Source organism: Cervus elaphus, chromosome 9 (genome assembly GCF_910594005.1).
Source record: "Cervus elaphus chromosome 9, mCerEla1.1, whole genome shotgun sequence".
In the NCBI taxonomy this organism is placed as follows: Eukaryota; Metazoa; Chordata; class Mammalia; order Artiodactyla; family Cervidae; genus Cervus; species Cervus elaphus.
In genome coordinates, this window is record NC_057823.1 from 44,418,899 (window position 1) to 44,436,477 (window position 17,579).

The 17,579-nt window shown below is 38.1% G+C and overlaps 2 protein-coding genes across 2 annotated transcripts in view; one reads left to right on the forward strand and one right to left on the reverse strand.

The window, feature by feature from the left end:
• PGBD2 (piggyBac transposable element derived 2) overlaps nucleotides 1-17,579 on the forward strand; it is a 149,897-nt gene that overhangs the window by 125,351 nt on the left and 6,967 nt on the right. The gene's annotated exons all lie outside the window — the stretch shown is intronic.
• LOC122700025 (polyadenylate-binding protein-interacting protein 2-like) lies at nucleotides 10,867-12,249 on the reverse strand. Its single transcript, XM_043912548.1, has one exon. The coding sequence runs from the start codon at nucleotides 12,111-12,113 to the stop codon at nucleotides 11,754-11,756; it is 360 nt and encodes a 119-aa protein (XP_043768483.1). The 5' UTR covers nucleotides 12,114-12,249; the 3' UTR covers nucleotides 10,867-11,753.

Genomic DNA, 17,579 nt, shown 5'->3' on the forward strand with positions numbered 1-17,579 from the left:
ACAAACCTGCTTCCCTGGTGGCTCAGACGGTAAAGTGTCTGTCTGCCCGCAATGCGGGAGACCTGGGTTCGATCCCTGGGTTGGGAAACTTCCCTGGAGAAGGAAATGGCAACCCGCTCCAGTACTCTAGCCTGGAAAATTCCAAGGACAGAGGAGCCTGGTGGGCTACAGTCCATGGGGTCACAAAGAGTCGGATATGACTGAGCAACTTCACTTTCTTTCACTTAATTAAAAGTGAGAAAATATGCATTATTCAAACAAATAAATAGAGGAGAGGGCTAATGGAAATTATGGGAAAAAGATACAGTTTAGCCAGGTGTTTCTAAATCTTGTCACCATTTTAGTCCATATTCTTTAGTCTAGGATATATATACATGAGCAGATATCTGAGTAATTATTATATTAATGATTGAGTCAGTGACCTTAGGATCCAAGGTTAAATCTCTGTTTAAACCAATTCACTTTAGAGTGAATATAAAGGCTTCACAGACTACAACCTTATTCCATAATCCCTATCAAGTGCTAGTTAAGGTTCAGGCAAATATACCTTCTCATAAACTGTTGGCGGTAGGGTAAATTGTCACAGTCTTTTAAGAAAGTAAACTAAAAACATGTTAGAACACACATACCTTAAAACTATTCTGCAGAAATGACAGCACCACAATTTAAATATATGTTTAGAATTTTTATTGTAACTACCATTAACCAAGGAAGCAAAATCCTGGAAATGAGCTGAACATTTTGACACACATTCATATTTTTGTATTTTGTATATGTTAGAAGCAATGTGCTACATCCAAATCTACTGAGAAAAATGTCCATGAGGTAATGTCAAGTGAGAACAACTTGCAGAATGGCATATAGAATAACAAAACTGTAAAATTCCATAAATGTGTATTTATGTTAGTATATTTTTCTTTGATAATGGGGAAAATTGAAGAAGCATCATGATGTCAGGATTGCATTCCTAAAGAGAGCATGAATAAATAAAATAGGAAAGGTATATTTGAGATATTTCTTTTGATTCCTTTATTTATTATAAAATAAATGGTGACTACAAAGGAAACTATAAGTAAGGTGAAAAGACAGCCCTCAGATTGGGAGAAAATAATAGCAAATGAAGAAACAGACAAAGGATTAATCTCAAAAATATACAAGCAACACCTGCAGCTCAATTCCAGAAATATAAATGACCCAATCAAAAAATGGGCCAAAGAACTAAACAGACATTTCTCCAAAGAAGACATACAGATGGCTAACAAACACATGAAAAGATGCTCAACATCACTCATTATCAGAGAAATGCAAATCAAAACCACAATGAGGTACCATTACACGCCAGTCAGGATGGCTGCTATCCAAAAGTCTACAAGCAATAAATGCTGGAGAGGGTGTGGAGAAAAGGGAACCCTCTTACACTGTTGGTGGGAATGCAAACTAGTACAGCCGCTATGGAGAACAGTGTGGAGATTTCTTAAAAAACTGGAAATAGAACTGCCATATGACCCAGCAATCCCACTTCTGGGCATACACACCAAGGAAACCAGATCTGAAAGAGACACGTGCACCCCAATGTTCATCACAGCACTGTTTATAATAGCCAGGACATGGAAGCAACCTAGATGCCCATCAGCAGATGAATGGATAAGGAAGCTGTGGTACATATACACCATGGAATATTACTCAGCCATTAAAAAGAATTCATTTGAATCAGTCCTAATGAGATGGATGAAACTGGAGCCCCTTATACAGAGTGAAGTAAGCCAGAAAGATAAAGAACATTACAGCATACTAACGCATATATATGGAATTTAGAAAGATGGTAACGATAACCCTATATGCAAAACAGAAAAAGAGACACAGAAATACAGAACAGACTCTTGAACTCTGTGGGAGAATGTGAGGGTGGGATATTTCAAAAGAACAGCATGTATACTATCTATGGTGAAACAGATCACCAGCCCAGGTGGGATGCATGTGACAAGTGCTCCGGCCTGGTGCACTGGGAAGACCCAGAGGAATCGGGTGGAGAGGGAGGTGGGAGGGGGGATCGGGATGGGGAATACGTGTAAATCTATGGCTGATTCATATCAATGTATGACAAAAAATAAAAAAAATAAATAAAATAAAATAAAATAAATAAAATAAAATAAATGGTGTTACAACACCATTTTAATTTTTTACACGTGTAAATTCAGTTTAGGATTTTAGAAGTGGAATTGTTAGGTTGGAGGGCACTGTGAATGTAATTTTACTAAATACAAATGTCTTTGTATATGGATTGTATCATTTTCTGTTTCCACCAGCAATGTCTGAAAGTGCCTATTTTGGGACGACAGAGGATGAGATGGTTGGATGGCATCACTGACTCAATGGACATGAGTTTGAGTAGGCTCTGGGAGTTGATGATGAACTGGGAGGCCTGGCATGCTGCAGTCCATGGGGTTGGACACAACTGAGCGACTGAACTGAACTGAACTGATTTTCCACAGCCTCACCAATAATATGTGTTGTTAAACTTTAGGAGATTTGTCAATGTTGTAGGTGAGGTGTTGTGTTTTTAATATAGTATTATCTTAATTTGTATTATGAGCGAGTATCAGATTGATCATTTTTTAGTATTTAAGAACCATGTGCATTTCCATATCTATAAACTGTCCTTTCAAAGCTTTTGCCATTTCTCTAAGGGGTTGTTGATTTTTAACTCTCATTTTTAAGAAGGTTTTAAATATTAGAAACATTAATTCTTTGTGGTACAAGTGTAAACATATTTTCTGCAGTTTTTCATTTATCATTTGACTTTGCTTGGAGATTTTTATTTTTGACAAGCTAAGGTTTTTTTATTTTCAGATAATCAGATTCATCAATTTTATATGTTATAGTATTTTAAATTATAAATATATTTATAATGGATGAGGTAGATTTTATTGTATGAATTTGCTTAACAGAATTTTTGTGCTATTTTTAAGTTTTATCATCAATACTATATTTCATTTAGTTATCCTTCCATTTCAATACTCCTGTTTTTTTTATTGTTTGTCACTGAGTCATGTGTCTTGGAAGGGAAGTCATGGACTTCCCTGGTGGCTCAGAAGGCAAAGCATCTACCTACAATGCGGGAGACCTGGGTTCAATCCCTGGGTCAGGAAGATCCCCCAGAGAAGGAAATGGCAATCCACTCCAGTATTCATGCCTGGAAAATCCCACAGATGGAGGAGCCTGGTAGGTTACAGTCCATGGGGTCACAAAGAGTCGGACACAACTGAACGACTTCACTTTCACTTTCAAGTCATGTGTGACTCTATCTGACCCCATGGACTAGCGCACACCAGGCTGCTCTGTCCTCCACTATCTCCCAGACTTTGCTCAGATTCATGTCCATTGAGTTGATGATGCTATCTAACTATGTTATTCTCTACTGCTCCTTCTCCTTTGCCTTCAATCTTTCCCACCATCAGGGCCTTTTCCAATGAGTTAGCTCTTTGCATCAGGTGGCCAAAGTATTGGAGTTTCAGTTGCAGCATTAGTCTTTCCAATTAATATTCAGGAATGATTTCTTTAGGATTGACTGGTTTGATCTACTTGCAGGCCAAGGGATTCTCTAGAGTCTTCTCCAGCACCACAATTCGAAAGTATCATTTCTTCAGCACTCAGCCTCCTTTATGGTCCAGCTCTCACATCCGTACATGACTGCAGGAAAAACCATAACTTGACTATACGGACTTTTGTCAGTAAAGTGATGTATCTGCTTTTTAATACGCTGATCTAGGTTTGTCAAAGCTTTTCTTTCAAGGAGCAGGCATCCTTTAATTTCATGGCTACAGTCCATGTTGGAGTCCAACAGAAGAAAATCTGTCACTACTTCAACTTTTCACCCTTCTGTTAATATTTGCCATGAGGTGATGGGACTGGATGCCAGGATCTTAGTGTTTTGAGTTTCAAGCCAGCATTTCACTCTCCTCTTTCACCCTCATCAAAAGCTCTTTAGTTCCTCTTCACTTTCTCCTATTAGAGTGGTATCATTTGTGTATCTGAGGTTGTTGATATTTTTCCCAGCAATCTTGATTCCAGCTTGTGATTCATCCAGTCTGGCATTTCACATGATGTACTGTAGCTCAAATGATAAAGAATCTTCCTGCAATGCAGGAGACCTGTGTTCAATTTCTGAGTCAGGAAGATCCCCTGGAGAAGAGAATGGCTACCCACTCCAGTATACTTGTGTGGAGAATTCCATGGCCTTAGGAGCCTGGCAGGCCACAGTCCATGGGGTTCCAAAGAGTCAGACATGACTGAGCAAGAAGCACACACATGCCCTCCGCATATACGTTAAATAAGCACAGTGACAACATGCACCTTGTCTTACTTCTTTCCCAGTTTTGAACCAGTCATTGATCCATGTCCAGTTCTAACTGTTGCTTCTTGTCCTGCGTACAGATATCTCAGGAGACAGGTAAGGTGGTCTGGTACTCCCATCTTTTTAAGAATTTTCCACAGTTTGTTGTGATCCACAGTCAAAGGCTTTAGCACAGTCAATGAAGCAGAAGTAGACTTTTTTTCTGGAATTCTCTTGCTTTCTCCATGATCCAACAAGTGTTGGCAATTTGATCTCTGGTTCCTCTGCCTTTTCTAAACCTAGCTTGTCTATCTGGAAGTTCTCAGTTCACAAACTACTGAAGCCTAGCTTGAAGGATTTTGAGCATAATCTTGGTAGCATGTGAAATGAGCAGAATTGTACAGTAGTTTGAATATTCTTTGGGATTAGAATGAAAACTGACCTTTTCCAGTCCTGTGGCCCCTGCTGAGTCTTCCAAATTTGCTGGCATAATGAGTGCAGGTCTTTAAGAGCATCATCTTTTAGGATTTGAAGTAGCTTAGCTAGAATTCCATCACTTCAACTAGCTTTGTTAGTAATAATGCTTCCTACTAACAAGTGCTTCCCTGGTGGCTCAGTTGGTAAAGAATCTGCCTGCAATGCAGGAGACCGGAGTTTGATCCCTGCGTCAGGAAGATCCCCTAGAGAAGGGAATGGCAACCCACTCCAGGATTTTGCCTGGAGAATTCCATGGACAGAAGAGCCTGGCGGGCTACTCTTCATGGGGTTGCAAAGAATCGGACACAACTGAGCGACTAACACAACACTAATGCTTCCTAAGACCCACTTGACTTCACACTCCAAAAAATCCAGCTCTAGGTGAGTGACCATATCTTCACAGTTATCTGGGTCATTAAGACCTTTTCTGTATAGTTCTTTTGTGTATTCTATAATTCAAACAGGATAATCTCATCTTTGAATGTTTGGTAGAAATCTTTTGTGCCTGTGTCTGGTGCTTTTTTTGCACAATGCTTTCTATACATTTTTTTTGTTTCTCTTGTGTAACTGAATTCTTTAGACTCTCTGTTTTGCATGATTCCAGTTTTCTTGAGATTTAGCAATGTAAGTCGTTTCAAATTGTTTATTTAAGCATTAAAAAATATTTTCTCGTTTGTTGGTGTATTGGTCAGTGGTCTCCAGAGAAACGGAATCAATAGGATGTGTGTGTGTGTGCATGTGTGTGTTTGTGCATATACACATATATGTATATATACCTGTGAAGGAGTTAAAGAGGTAGACATTGACATTGACTGACAATAGACATTGATTCAAAGTAATTGGCTTCTGCAATTGTGGAAGCTGGCAAGACCAAATTCTACATCAGGGCAACAGGCTACAGACTCCTAAGAGCTGATGTTGCAACTCAAATCCTAAGGCCATCTTCAGGAGTAATTTCTTCTGGGCATCTGAAGTAGCTATTAAAATATTTTGTCTAATATTAATTTTTTAATTGAATATAGCTAACTTACAATGTTGCATTATGCTCATATGTACAGCAGAGTAAATCATTTATACATACATATATATCCACTCTTTTCTGTTCTTTTTTCACAGGTGAGTAATCTTCAGTTACTGGAGGAGGGTATGGCAATCCACTCGAGTATGCTTGCCTGGAGAATCCCATGGACAGAGAAGCCTAGCAGGTTACAGTCTGTGGGGTTGCAAAGAGTCTGACATGACTGAGCTACTAACACACAATGTTCAACTGTATATATGTAGCACATCTTCTTCATCCATTCCTCAGCTAATGAATATCTAGGCTGCTTACATGTCTTGGCTATTATAAATACTGCTGCAGTCAACATTAAGGTGCATGCATTTTTTTGAATTATAGTTTTCTCTGGATATATGCCCAGGAGTGGGATTGCAGGATTATGTGGTAGCTCTATTTAGAGGAACTTTCATGCTATTCTCCATAGTGGCTTTACCAGTTTACATTTCTAACAATAGGAGGGTTTTCTTTTCTGCACATCATCCATAGCATTTAATGTTAGTAGTTGTTTTTTTTTAATCATGGACATTCTGACCATTATGAGGTCATACTTCATTGTAGATTTGATTGTATTCCTCTAATAATTAGTGATGTTGAGCATCTTTTCTTGTGCTATTTACCTACCTGTTCATCTTTGGAGAAATGTGTATTTAGATCTTCTTTCCATTTTTTATTGTATTGTTTGATGTTTTATATTGAACTGCATGAGCTGCTTTTATATTTAGATTAATCTCTTGTCATTTTATTCATTTGCAAACATTTCCTCCCATTTGGAGGGTTTATTTTTGTCTTGTTTATGATTTCCTTTGTGATGCAAAATCTTTTCAATTTAGTTAGGTCCCATTTATTTTTGTTTTTATCATCTTAGACTTTTATACTGTCTGGTATTAAATTTAGGTCTTCGACCCTTTTTGAGTTTATTTCTGTGTATGATATTAGGCATTATTCTAATTTCATTCTTTTATATGTTCAGCTTTCCCAGCAATACTTATTGAAGAAACTATTTTTCGTCCATTGTATGTTCTTGCCTACTTTGTTAAAGATTATTGTTTTTCAGTTGCTCAGTGATGTCCAATTCTTTGCAAACCCATGGACTGCAGCACACTAGATTTCCCTGTCAAAGATTAGGTGGTCTACCTTAGATATTGGGTTTATCTCTGGATTTTCTATTCTGTTCCATTAATCTATATTTCTGTTTTTGTGCCAGTACAATACTGTTTGGTGACTGTAGCTTTGTAGTATAGAAGAGTGTGAAGTCAGGGAGGTTGATTTCTCCAGCTCCTTTTTTCTTAAGGTTGTTTTGACTATTCATGGTTTTCTACATTTCCATAGAAATTGTAAAATTTTCTGTTCTAATTCTGTGAAACATGCCATTGGTAATTTGATAAGGATTACACTGAACCTGTAGATTGTGTTGGATAGTATAGTCATTTTCACAATGTTGAATCTTCCAATCCAAGGACATGGTATATCTATTCATTTGTTTGTGTTATCTTTGATAACTTTCATCAATATTTTATATTTTTCTGAATGCAGGTCTTTTACTTTCTTAGGTAGTTTTATTCAGAGATATTTCATTCTTTGATGCAATGATAAATAGGGTTTTCCCTTGATTTATTTTTTTGATCTTTTGTTTTTAGTGTATAGTTATGCAAGAGATTTCTTTACCACATTCATTGATGAGCTCTAGTAGCTTTCTTATAGCATCTTTAGGGTTTTCTATATATAGTATCATGTCATCTGCCAAGAGAGACAATTTTACTTCCTTTCCAATTTGGATTCCTTTTATTCTCTGATTGCTGTGGCTAGGACTTCCAAAACTATGTTTAAGAGTAGTGGGGAAATGGACATCCTTGTCTTGTTCCTGATCTTGTAGGAAATACTTTCTGTTTTTTACCATTGAGGATGTTTGCTATGCATTTGCTGTATATGGTTTTTATTATGTTGAAGTAGGTTTCCTCTATACCTGGTTTTTGAAGAATTTTATCATAAGTGGGTGTTGAATTTTGTCAAAAGCTTACTTTGCATCTTTTGAGATGGTTTCTGTTCTTCAGTTTGTGATATGGTGTATCACACTGACTGATTTGCAGATATTGAAAATTTTTTGCATCCCTGGGAGGAATCCCTCTTGATCATGATATGTGATCTTTTTAATGTATTATTGGATTCCATTTGCTAGTATTTTGTTGAGGATTTTGGCATCTATGTTCATTAATAATATTGGCTGGTGATTTTATTTCTTTTCTTTTTGCAATATCTTTGATTTTGGTATCAGAGTGATATTGGACTTAAAGAATGATCTTGGGAGTGTTCCTTCTTTGGCAGTTTTTTGGAAGAGTTTCAGAAGTGTATTAACATTTCTCTAAATGTTCAATAGAATTTACCTGTGAAGCTGTCTGGTCCTGGATGTTTGTTTGTTGGAGTTTTTAAACAACAGTTTCAGTTTCAGTACTTGTGATTATTCATATTTTCTATTTCTTCCTGATTTAAATTTGGAAGGTTGTGTCTTTCTAAGAATTTGTCCATTTCCTCTAATTTGTCCATTTTATTGGTATACAGTTGCTTGCAGTAGTCTCTCATGATCTTTTCCATTTCTACAATGTCATTTGTAACTTCTCCTTTTTCATCCCTAATTTATTCATTTTAGTCCTGTCTCTTTTTTTCTTGACGAGTTCCATTAAAGGTTTGTCAATTTTATCTTCTCAAAGAACCAGCTTTTACATTTCCCCTGAAATCAGGAACAAGACAAGGGTGCCCACTCTCACCACTACTATTCAACATAATGTTGGAAGTTTTGGCCACAGCAATCAGAGCAGAAAAAGAAGTAAAAGGAATCCAGATAGGAAAAGAAGAAGTGAAACTCTCACTGTTTGCAGATGACATGATCCTCTACATAGAAAACCCTAAAGACTCTACCAGAAAATTACTAGAGCTAATCAATGAATATAGTAAAGTTGCAGGATTTAAAATTAACACACAGAAATCCCTTGCATTCCTATATACTAACAATGAAAAAACAGGAAGAGAAATTAAGGAAACAATACCATTCACCATTGCAACAAAAAGAATAAAATACTTAGGAGTACATCTACCTAAAGAAACAAAAGACTTATACATAGAAAACTATAAAACACTGATGAAAGAAATCAAAGAGGACACAAACAGATGGAGAAACATACCGTGTTCATGGATTGGAAGAATCAATATTGTCAAAATGGCTATTCTAACCAAAGCAATCTATAGATTCAATGCAATCCCTATCAAGCTACCAATGGTATTTTTCACAGAACTAGAACAAATAATTTCACAATTTGTATGGAAATACAAAAAACCTCGAATAGCCAAAGTAATCTTGAGAAAGAAGAATGGAACTGGAGGAATCAACCTGCCTGACTTCAGACTCTACTACAAAGCCACAGTCATCAAGACAGTATGGTACTGGCACAAAGACAGAAATATAGATCAATGGAACAGAATAGAAAGCCCAGAGATAAATCCACGAACCTATGGACACCTTATCTTTGACAAAGGAGGCAAGGATATACAATGGAAAAAAGACAACCTCTTTAACAAGTGGTGCTGGGAAAACTGGTCAACCACTTGTAAAAGAATGAAACTAGAACACTTTCTAACACCATACACAAAAATAAACTCAAAATGGATTAAAGATCTAAATGTAAGACCAGAAACTATAAAACTCCTAGAGGAGAACATAGGCAAAACACTCTCCGACATGAGTCAGAGCAGGATCCTCTATGACCCACCTCCCAGAATATTGGAAATAAAAGCAAAACTAAACAAATGGGACCTAATGAGACTTAAAAGCTTTTGCACTACAAAGGAAACTATAAGTAAGGTGAAAAGACAGCCCTCAGATTGGGAGAAAATAATAGCAAATGAAGAAACAGACAAAGGATTAATCTCAAAAATATACAAGCAACTCCTGCAGCTCAATTCCAGAAATATAAATGACCTAATCAAAAAATGGGCCAAAGAACTAAACAGACATTTCTCCAAAGAAGACATACAGATGGCTAACAAACACATGAAAAGATGCTCAACATCACTCATTATCAGAGAAATGCAAATCAAAACCACAATGAGGTACCATTACACGCCAGTCAGGATGGCTGCTATCCAAAAGTCTACAAGCAATAAATGCTGGAGAGGGTGTGGAGAAAAGGGAACCCTCTTACACTGTTGGTGGGAATGCAAACTAGTACAGCTGCTATGGAGAACAGTGTGGAGATTTCTTAAAAAACTGGAAATAGAACTGCCATATGACCCAGCAATCCCACTTCTGGGCATACACACCAAGGAAACCAGATCTGAAAGAGACACGTGCACCCCAATGTTCATCACAGCACTGTTTATAATAGCCAGGACATGGAAGCAACCTAGATGCCCATCAGCAGATGAATGGATAAGGAAGCTGTGGTACATATACACCATGGAATATTACTCAGCCATTAAAAAGAATTCATTTGAATCAGTCCTAATGAGATGGATGAAACTGGAGCCCCTTACACAGAGTGAAGTAAGCCAGAAAGATAAAGAACATTACAGCATACTAACACATATATATGGAATTTAGAAAGATGGTAATGATAACCCTATATGCCAAACAGAAAAAGAGACACAGAAGTACAGAACAGACTTTTGAACTCTGTGGGAGAAGGCGAGGGTGGGATGTTTCGAGAGAACAGCATGTATACTATCTATGGTGAAACAGATCACCAGCCCAGGTGGGATGCATGTGACAAGTGCTCCGGCCTGGTGCACTGGGAAGACCCAGAGGAATTGGGTGGAGAGGGAGGTGGGAGGGGGGATCGGGATGGGGAATACGTGTAAATCTATGGCTGATTCATATCAATGTATGACAAAACCCACTGAAATGTTGTGAAGTAATTAGCCTCCAACTAATAAAAAAAAAATTTTTTTTTAATTTAAAAAAAAGAAAAGAAAATAAAAGAAAAAGAACCAGCTTTTAGTTTCACTGATCTTTTTTTTTTTTCAGTTCTACTATTATTTATTTTTTTAAATATTTTTGAAAAAATATAATTTTTTTACAATATTTTCAACTTAAACACTATTCACACTGAACACGTATGGCAGCTTAACCTACCCAAATAAGAAGTTTAAGAAGCCAAAACTGTTCTAGCTTTGTTAAAAGAAAAGTTGTGCTGCAGACTATTGTAGTGATGGTTAACAAAGCAAGGAAAAGCACCACTCAAATTATATAATAATTTCTTTGTTCAATTGAATTATGGGTTGGTCAAATGTTAGATTTTACACAGGTAATAGCTATGATGCAATGACTCCTTAGAAAAGGATGGAATTCTCAAATCACATACTTTCTTAGATGTAACACTAGGATAATTCAGTATTTTCTTACATGATAACACACTGTAAAAGCCAGGAGACTTAGGTTCACTACCTTGTAACCTCAGTAACTAAAGACATACTTAAATGTCTATACTGAATTATTCCAATTAACCAGCAAGCCTTCTTCAGAAAAAGGAGATTCTTTTTGATGGGAACGCAAATTTAAGACTGAACTGAGAAACTCACTTAACAAGTAGAATTTAATTTAGATTTAGAGATCATTTAATTTGGTGCTTTATCACAACTTGACTGGTGCTTCTTTCCTTGCTGTTTTCATTTCAAGCCATGGGGCCAATTCTATTCTCAGTAAATGTTTGACAGCTTTTTACTTAATAACAGTCTCAGCACTTTTATTAAGCATGCAAGACTAACAAAACTTTGGCAATGCATAAGTGTAACACAGTGACAAGAGAGAGCTTTTACAATTAAGTCTTCTAATACTGCCTTCACAGTGTGGAAATTGTGCTACATCCACCAAAAGAGGGCCCCGTCTACTCAAATATTTTAGTACTTCACCCCAGGAACAAACTCCTTTGCATTTGGATTCAGATTGCTCTTGACCACAAGATCTTCCAGGGAAGAGCCATCACTGATAACAAGGTCATTAAACTGGTCTTGGATTTGGTCCATAGTTTGTGGGAGATACCACTCATGTTCCTCTTCTTCTTCCAGCATTTCTTGGAAACAGCGTTCAATAAATTCTTCTTCCCATAACTCCTCTTCTATCTGTCTGTTGAATTCCTCTTCATTTTCCATCCACATGTACTCTGCAAATGGATTGTCATCTTCATGAGAATGACCGTTAATTATCACATCTTCATTGATGATGCTTGGGCTAGTACTGCTGCGACTTGGATCTTTCATGGTTGGCGTTAGATGTAGTTTTTAATCCAGTGCACGGCAGCGGGGACGGCAGCCAACGAATCCGGTCGGCCTCCGCGGATCTCCACAAGCAGCGCCGCTCCCCCGCTCGACGCGCGCTTCGCCCGCAGCCTCCCTTCTCAGTTTCACTGATCTTTGTAATTGTTCTCTTCATCTCTATTTCAGTTTTTTATGCTCTCTTCTTTGATTTCTTTCCTTTCACTAATTTAGGTTTTGCTTGTTTCTCTTTCTCTACATGTTTTAGGTGTAGGGTTAGATTGTTTATTTGAGATTTTCTTATTTCCTGAGGAAAGAGTGTATTACTGTAAACTTCCCTCTTAGAACTACTTTTGCTGCATCCCATATGTTTTGGACCATTATGTTTTCATTTTTATTTGCCTGTACGTATTTTTTTATTTCCTCTTTTATATCTTCAGTGATCCATTGGTTGTTTAGTAGCATATTATTTAGCCACCAGGTGTTGGTATTTTTTACCATTTTTTCCTTATACTTTATTTCTGATCTCATAGCATTGTGAGCAGAAAAGATGCTTGATGTGATTTCAGTTTTCTTAAATTTACCAAGGCTCACCTGTGGCCCAGCATGTGGTCAATCCTGGGGAATGTTCCATGTGCACTAGAGAAGAATATGTAGTCTGCTCCTTTTGGATTGAGTGCTCTATAAATATATGTTAAGTCCATCTAGCCTAACATATAATCTAAGGCCTTGTTCCATTATTAATTTTCTGTCTGGATGATTGGTCCATTGATGAAAGTGGGGTGTTTAAGTTCCCCACTGTTATTGTGTTGCTGTCAATTTCTCCCTTTGTGGTTGTTAGTATTTGCTTTACATATTGAAGTGCTCCTATGTTGGGTGCATATATGTTTATGACTATTTTGTATATAAGTGTATACAAAAGTTTTCCTACTACACCTGATAAAGGTCTGAGAAAAAAGAATAAATAGCTGGAGAACTTGAAAAACATAAACTAAATGAAATAGGAGCACTAAATATGAAATATAAAAAGTAAAACAAACTGATAAAAGTAAAAGATCATCATATAGCTCTGTTGTTCTTTTTTTTTTTTTTTTTTTTTTTTTTAGCTCTGTTGTTCTTAAGCACAGCTGCTCACTAAAATCACACCTGGAGCCTTGGAGAGAAAAACAATATCTGAGCATTTAAGTTTTTCAAAAAATTCCAAGATAATTCTAATGAGTATTTGGATTTTAAAAAGTGATTACAGCTTTTTTATTAAATGGCAGTTTTAGTAATGTGGCCTCCCAGGTGGGGCTAGTGGTTAAATGTAGAATTCTATTACTTTCTGTTGACCAATTATTATACATTGGTATTAAGCAAATAATAGTTACATAATCAAGATAGTAAAAGATGTATTCCAGTTTTCACAATCAATAGCCAGACCAAAAAAATATAAAATCACAATGGACACATAATTAACCTAACAATATAAAATAATTACATGCAATTTGGGATATTAATTAGAGTGATGTGGTAAGTGGAAGTGCATACATGAAAATGTTTTTATCCACTCAGCCAGTCTATCAGAGAAGGCAATGGAAAGTACTCTTACCTGGAAACTCCCATGGACGGAGGACCCAGGTAGGCTGCAGTCCATGGGGTCTCGAAGAGTCGGACACTACTGAGCAACTTCACTTTCACTTTTCACTTTCATGCATTGGAGAAGGAAATGGCAACCCAGTCCAGTGTTCTTGCCTGGAGAATCCCAGGAACGGGGGAGCCTGGTGGGCTGCCGTCTATGGGGTCCCACAGAGTCGGACACGACTGACGCGACTTAGCAGCAGCAGCAGCAGCCAGTCTATATCTTTTGGTTGGTACATTTAATCCATTTATATTAAATGTAAATATTGATATGTATGATCCTATTACCATCTTCTAAATTGCTTTGGGCTTATTTTCTGTAGGTCTTTTCCTTCTCTTTTGCTTCCTGCCTAGGGAAGTTCCTTTAGCATTTATTGTAAAGCTGGTTTGGTGGCTCTAAATTTTCTTACCTTTTGCTTATGTGGAAATCTGATTGTCTGCTGATGGGTGGGGCTCTGCTTCCTCCCTGTTAGTTGTTTGTCCTGAGGCAATTCAGTTCTGGAGTCTGTAGGCTCTAAAGTTGGATTAATAGTCTAATTCAAGGAAATTATGAGCTCTGCCTTGTAGGGCCACCCAAGACGGACAGGTCATGGTGGAGAGTTCTAACAAAATGTGGTCCACTGTTGAAGGGAATGGCAAACCACTTCAGTAATCTTGCCTTGAGGACCCCATCAGTTCAGTTCAGTCATTCAGTCAAGTCTGACTCTTTGTGACCCCATGGACTGCAGCACACCAGGCCTCCCAGTCCATCACCAACTCCCAGAGCCTACTCAAACTCATGTCCATTGAGTCAGTGATGCAATCCAACCACCTCATCCTCCGTCGTTTCCTTCGCCATCCACCCTTAATCTTTCCCAGCATCAGGGTCTTTTCCAATGAGTCAGCTATTCACATCAGGGGGCCAAATTATTGGAGTTTCAGCTTCAACATCAATCCTTCCAATGAATATTCAGAACTGATTTCCTTTAGGATGGACTGTTTGGGTCTCCTTGCAGACCAAGGGATGCTCAAGAGTCTTCTCCAACACCACAGTTCAAAAGCATCAATTCTTCGGCTCTCAGCTTTCTTTATAATCCAACTCTCACATCCATACATGACTACTGGAAAAAGTAAAGCTTTGACTAGATGGACCATTGTTGGCAAAGTAATGTCTCTGCTTTTTAATATGCCCTCCAGGTTGGTCATACCTTTTCTTCCAAGAAGCAAGCGTCTTAATTTCATGGCTGCACCCACCATCTGCAGTGACTTTGGAGCCCAAAAAAATAAGGTCTGTCACTCTTTCCACTCTTTCCCCATCTAGTTGCCATGAAGTGATGGGACCAGATGCCATGATCTTAGTTTTCTGAATGCTGAGTTTTAAGACAACTTTTTCACTCTCCCCTTTCATTTTCATCAAGAGGCTCTTTAGTTCTTTGCTTTCTACAATAGGGGTGCTGTCATCTGCATATCTGAGATAGATATTTCTCCCAGCTATCTTGATTCCAGCTTGTGCTTTATCCAGCCTGGCATTTCACATGATATACTCTGCATATAAGTTAAATAAGCAGGGTGACAATATACAGCCTTGACATACTCCTTTCCCATTTGGAACCAGTCTGTTGTTCCATGTCCAGTTCTAACTGTTGCATCCTGACCTGCATACAGATTTCTCAAGAGGCAGATCAGGTGGTCTGGTATTCCCATCTCTTTAAGAATTTTCCACTTTAAGAATTTTCCACTGTGATCCACACAGTCAAAGGCTTTGGCATAGTCAATAAAGCAGAAGTAGATGTTTTTCTGGAACTCTCTTGCTTTTTTGATGATCCTAGGGATGTTGACAATTTGATCTCTGGTTCCTCTGCCTTTTCTAAATCCAGCTTGAACATCTGGAAGCTCACGGTTCACATACTGTTGAAGCCTCCTGGCTTGGAGAATTTTGAGCATTACTTTGCTAGCGTGTGAGATGAGTGCAATTGTGTGGTAGTTTGAACATTCTTTGGCATTGTTTTTCTTTGGGATTGGATTGAAAATGGACCTTTTCCAGTCCTGTGGCCACTGTTGAGTTTTCCAAATTTGCTGACGTATAGAGTGTAGCACTTTCACAGCATCAACTTTCAAGATTTGAAATAGCTCAACTGGAATTCTATCACCTTCACTAGCTTTGTTCATAGGGATGCTTCCTAAGGCCCACTTGACTTCACATTCCAGGAAGTCTGGCTGTAGATGAGTGATCATACCATAATTATCCCATGGTCATCTGGGTCATGAAGATCTTTTTTGTATAGTTCTTCTGTGTGTCTTGCCACCTCTTCTTAATATCTTCTGCTTCTGTTAGATCCATACCTTCTGTCCTTTATTGTGCCTATCCTTACATGAAATGTTCCCTTGGTTTCTCTAATTTTCTTTAGGAGATCTCTAGTCTTTCCCATTCTATTGTTTTCCTCTGTTTCTTTGCATTGACCACTGAAGAAGGCTTTCTTATCTCTCCTTGCTCTTCTTTGGAATTCTGCATTCAAATGGGTATATCTTTCCTTTTCTCCTTTGCCTTTCACTTTTATTCTTTTCTCAGTTATTTGTAAGACCTCCTCAAACAACCATTTTGCCTTTTTGCGTTTCTTTTTCTTGGGGATAGTCTTGATCCCTGCCTCCTGTACAATATCATGAACCTCTGTCCATAGTTCTTCAGGCACTCTGTCTATCAGATCTAATCCCTTGAATCTATGGGGCTCCCTTGTGGCTCAGCTGGTAAAAAATCTGCCTACATCACTGTGTATAATGGGCTCCAGTTTCATCCATCTCATTAGAACTGATTCAAATGAATTCTTTTTAATGGCTGAGTAATATTCCATTGTATATATGTACCATAGCTTCCTTATCCATTTGTCTGCTGATGGGCATCTTGGTTGCTTCCATGTCCTGGCAATTATAAACAGTGCTGCGATGAACATTGGGGTGCATGTGTCTCTTTCAGATCTAACCCTATATGCAAAACAGAAAAAGAGACACAGATGTACAGAACAGACTTTTGGACTCTGTGGGAGAAGGCGAGGGTGGGATGTTCTGAGAGAATAGCACTGAAACAAGTATACTATCAAGGGTGAAACAGATCACCAGCCCAGGTTGGATGCATGAGACAAGTGCTCAGGGCTGGTACACTGGGAAGACCCAGAGGGATCAGATAAGGAGGGAGGCGGGAGGGGGGATCGGAATGGGGAACACATGTAAATCCATGGCTGATTCATGTCATTGTATGGCAAAAACCATTACAATATTGTAAAGTAATTAGGCTCCAACTAATAAAAATAAATGAAAAAAAAATCTGCCTACAATGCAGGAGACTTGAGTTCGATCCCTGAGTTGGGAAGATCCCCTGGAGAAGGGAAAGGCTACCCACTCCAGTATTCTGGCCTGGAGAATTCCATGGGCTGCATAGTCCATGGGGTTGCAAAGAGTCAGACATGACTGAGAACCCCATGAACAGTATGAAAAGGGAAAAAGATATGACACTGAAAGATGAGCTCCCCAGGTCGGTAGGTGCCCAATATGCTACGGGGGAAAAGTGGAGTAGTAACTCCAGAAAGAATGAAGACATGGAGCCAAAGCAAAAACAATACCCAGTTGTGGATGTGACTGGTGATGGAAGTAAAGTCCGAAGCTGTAAAGAGCAATATTGCATAGGAACCTGGAATGTTAGGTCCACGAATCATGGTAAATTGGAAGTGGTCAAACAGGAGATGGCAAGAGTAAATATCAACATTTTAGGAATCAGTGAACTAAAATAGACTGGAATGGGTGAATTTAACTCAGATGACCATTATATCTACTACTGTGGGCAGGAATCCCTTAGAAGAAATAGAATAGCCATCATAGTCA

What these genes read in the sequence shown, in the direction of transcription:
- LOC122700025 (XM_043912548.1), bottom strand. Translation starts at nt 12,113, where the DNA reads ATGAAAGATCCAAGTCGCAGCAGTACTAGCCCAAGCATCATCAATGAA.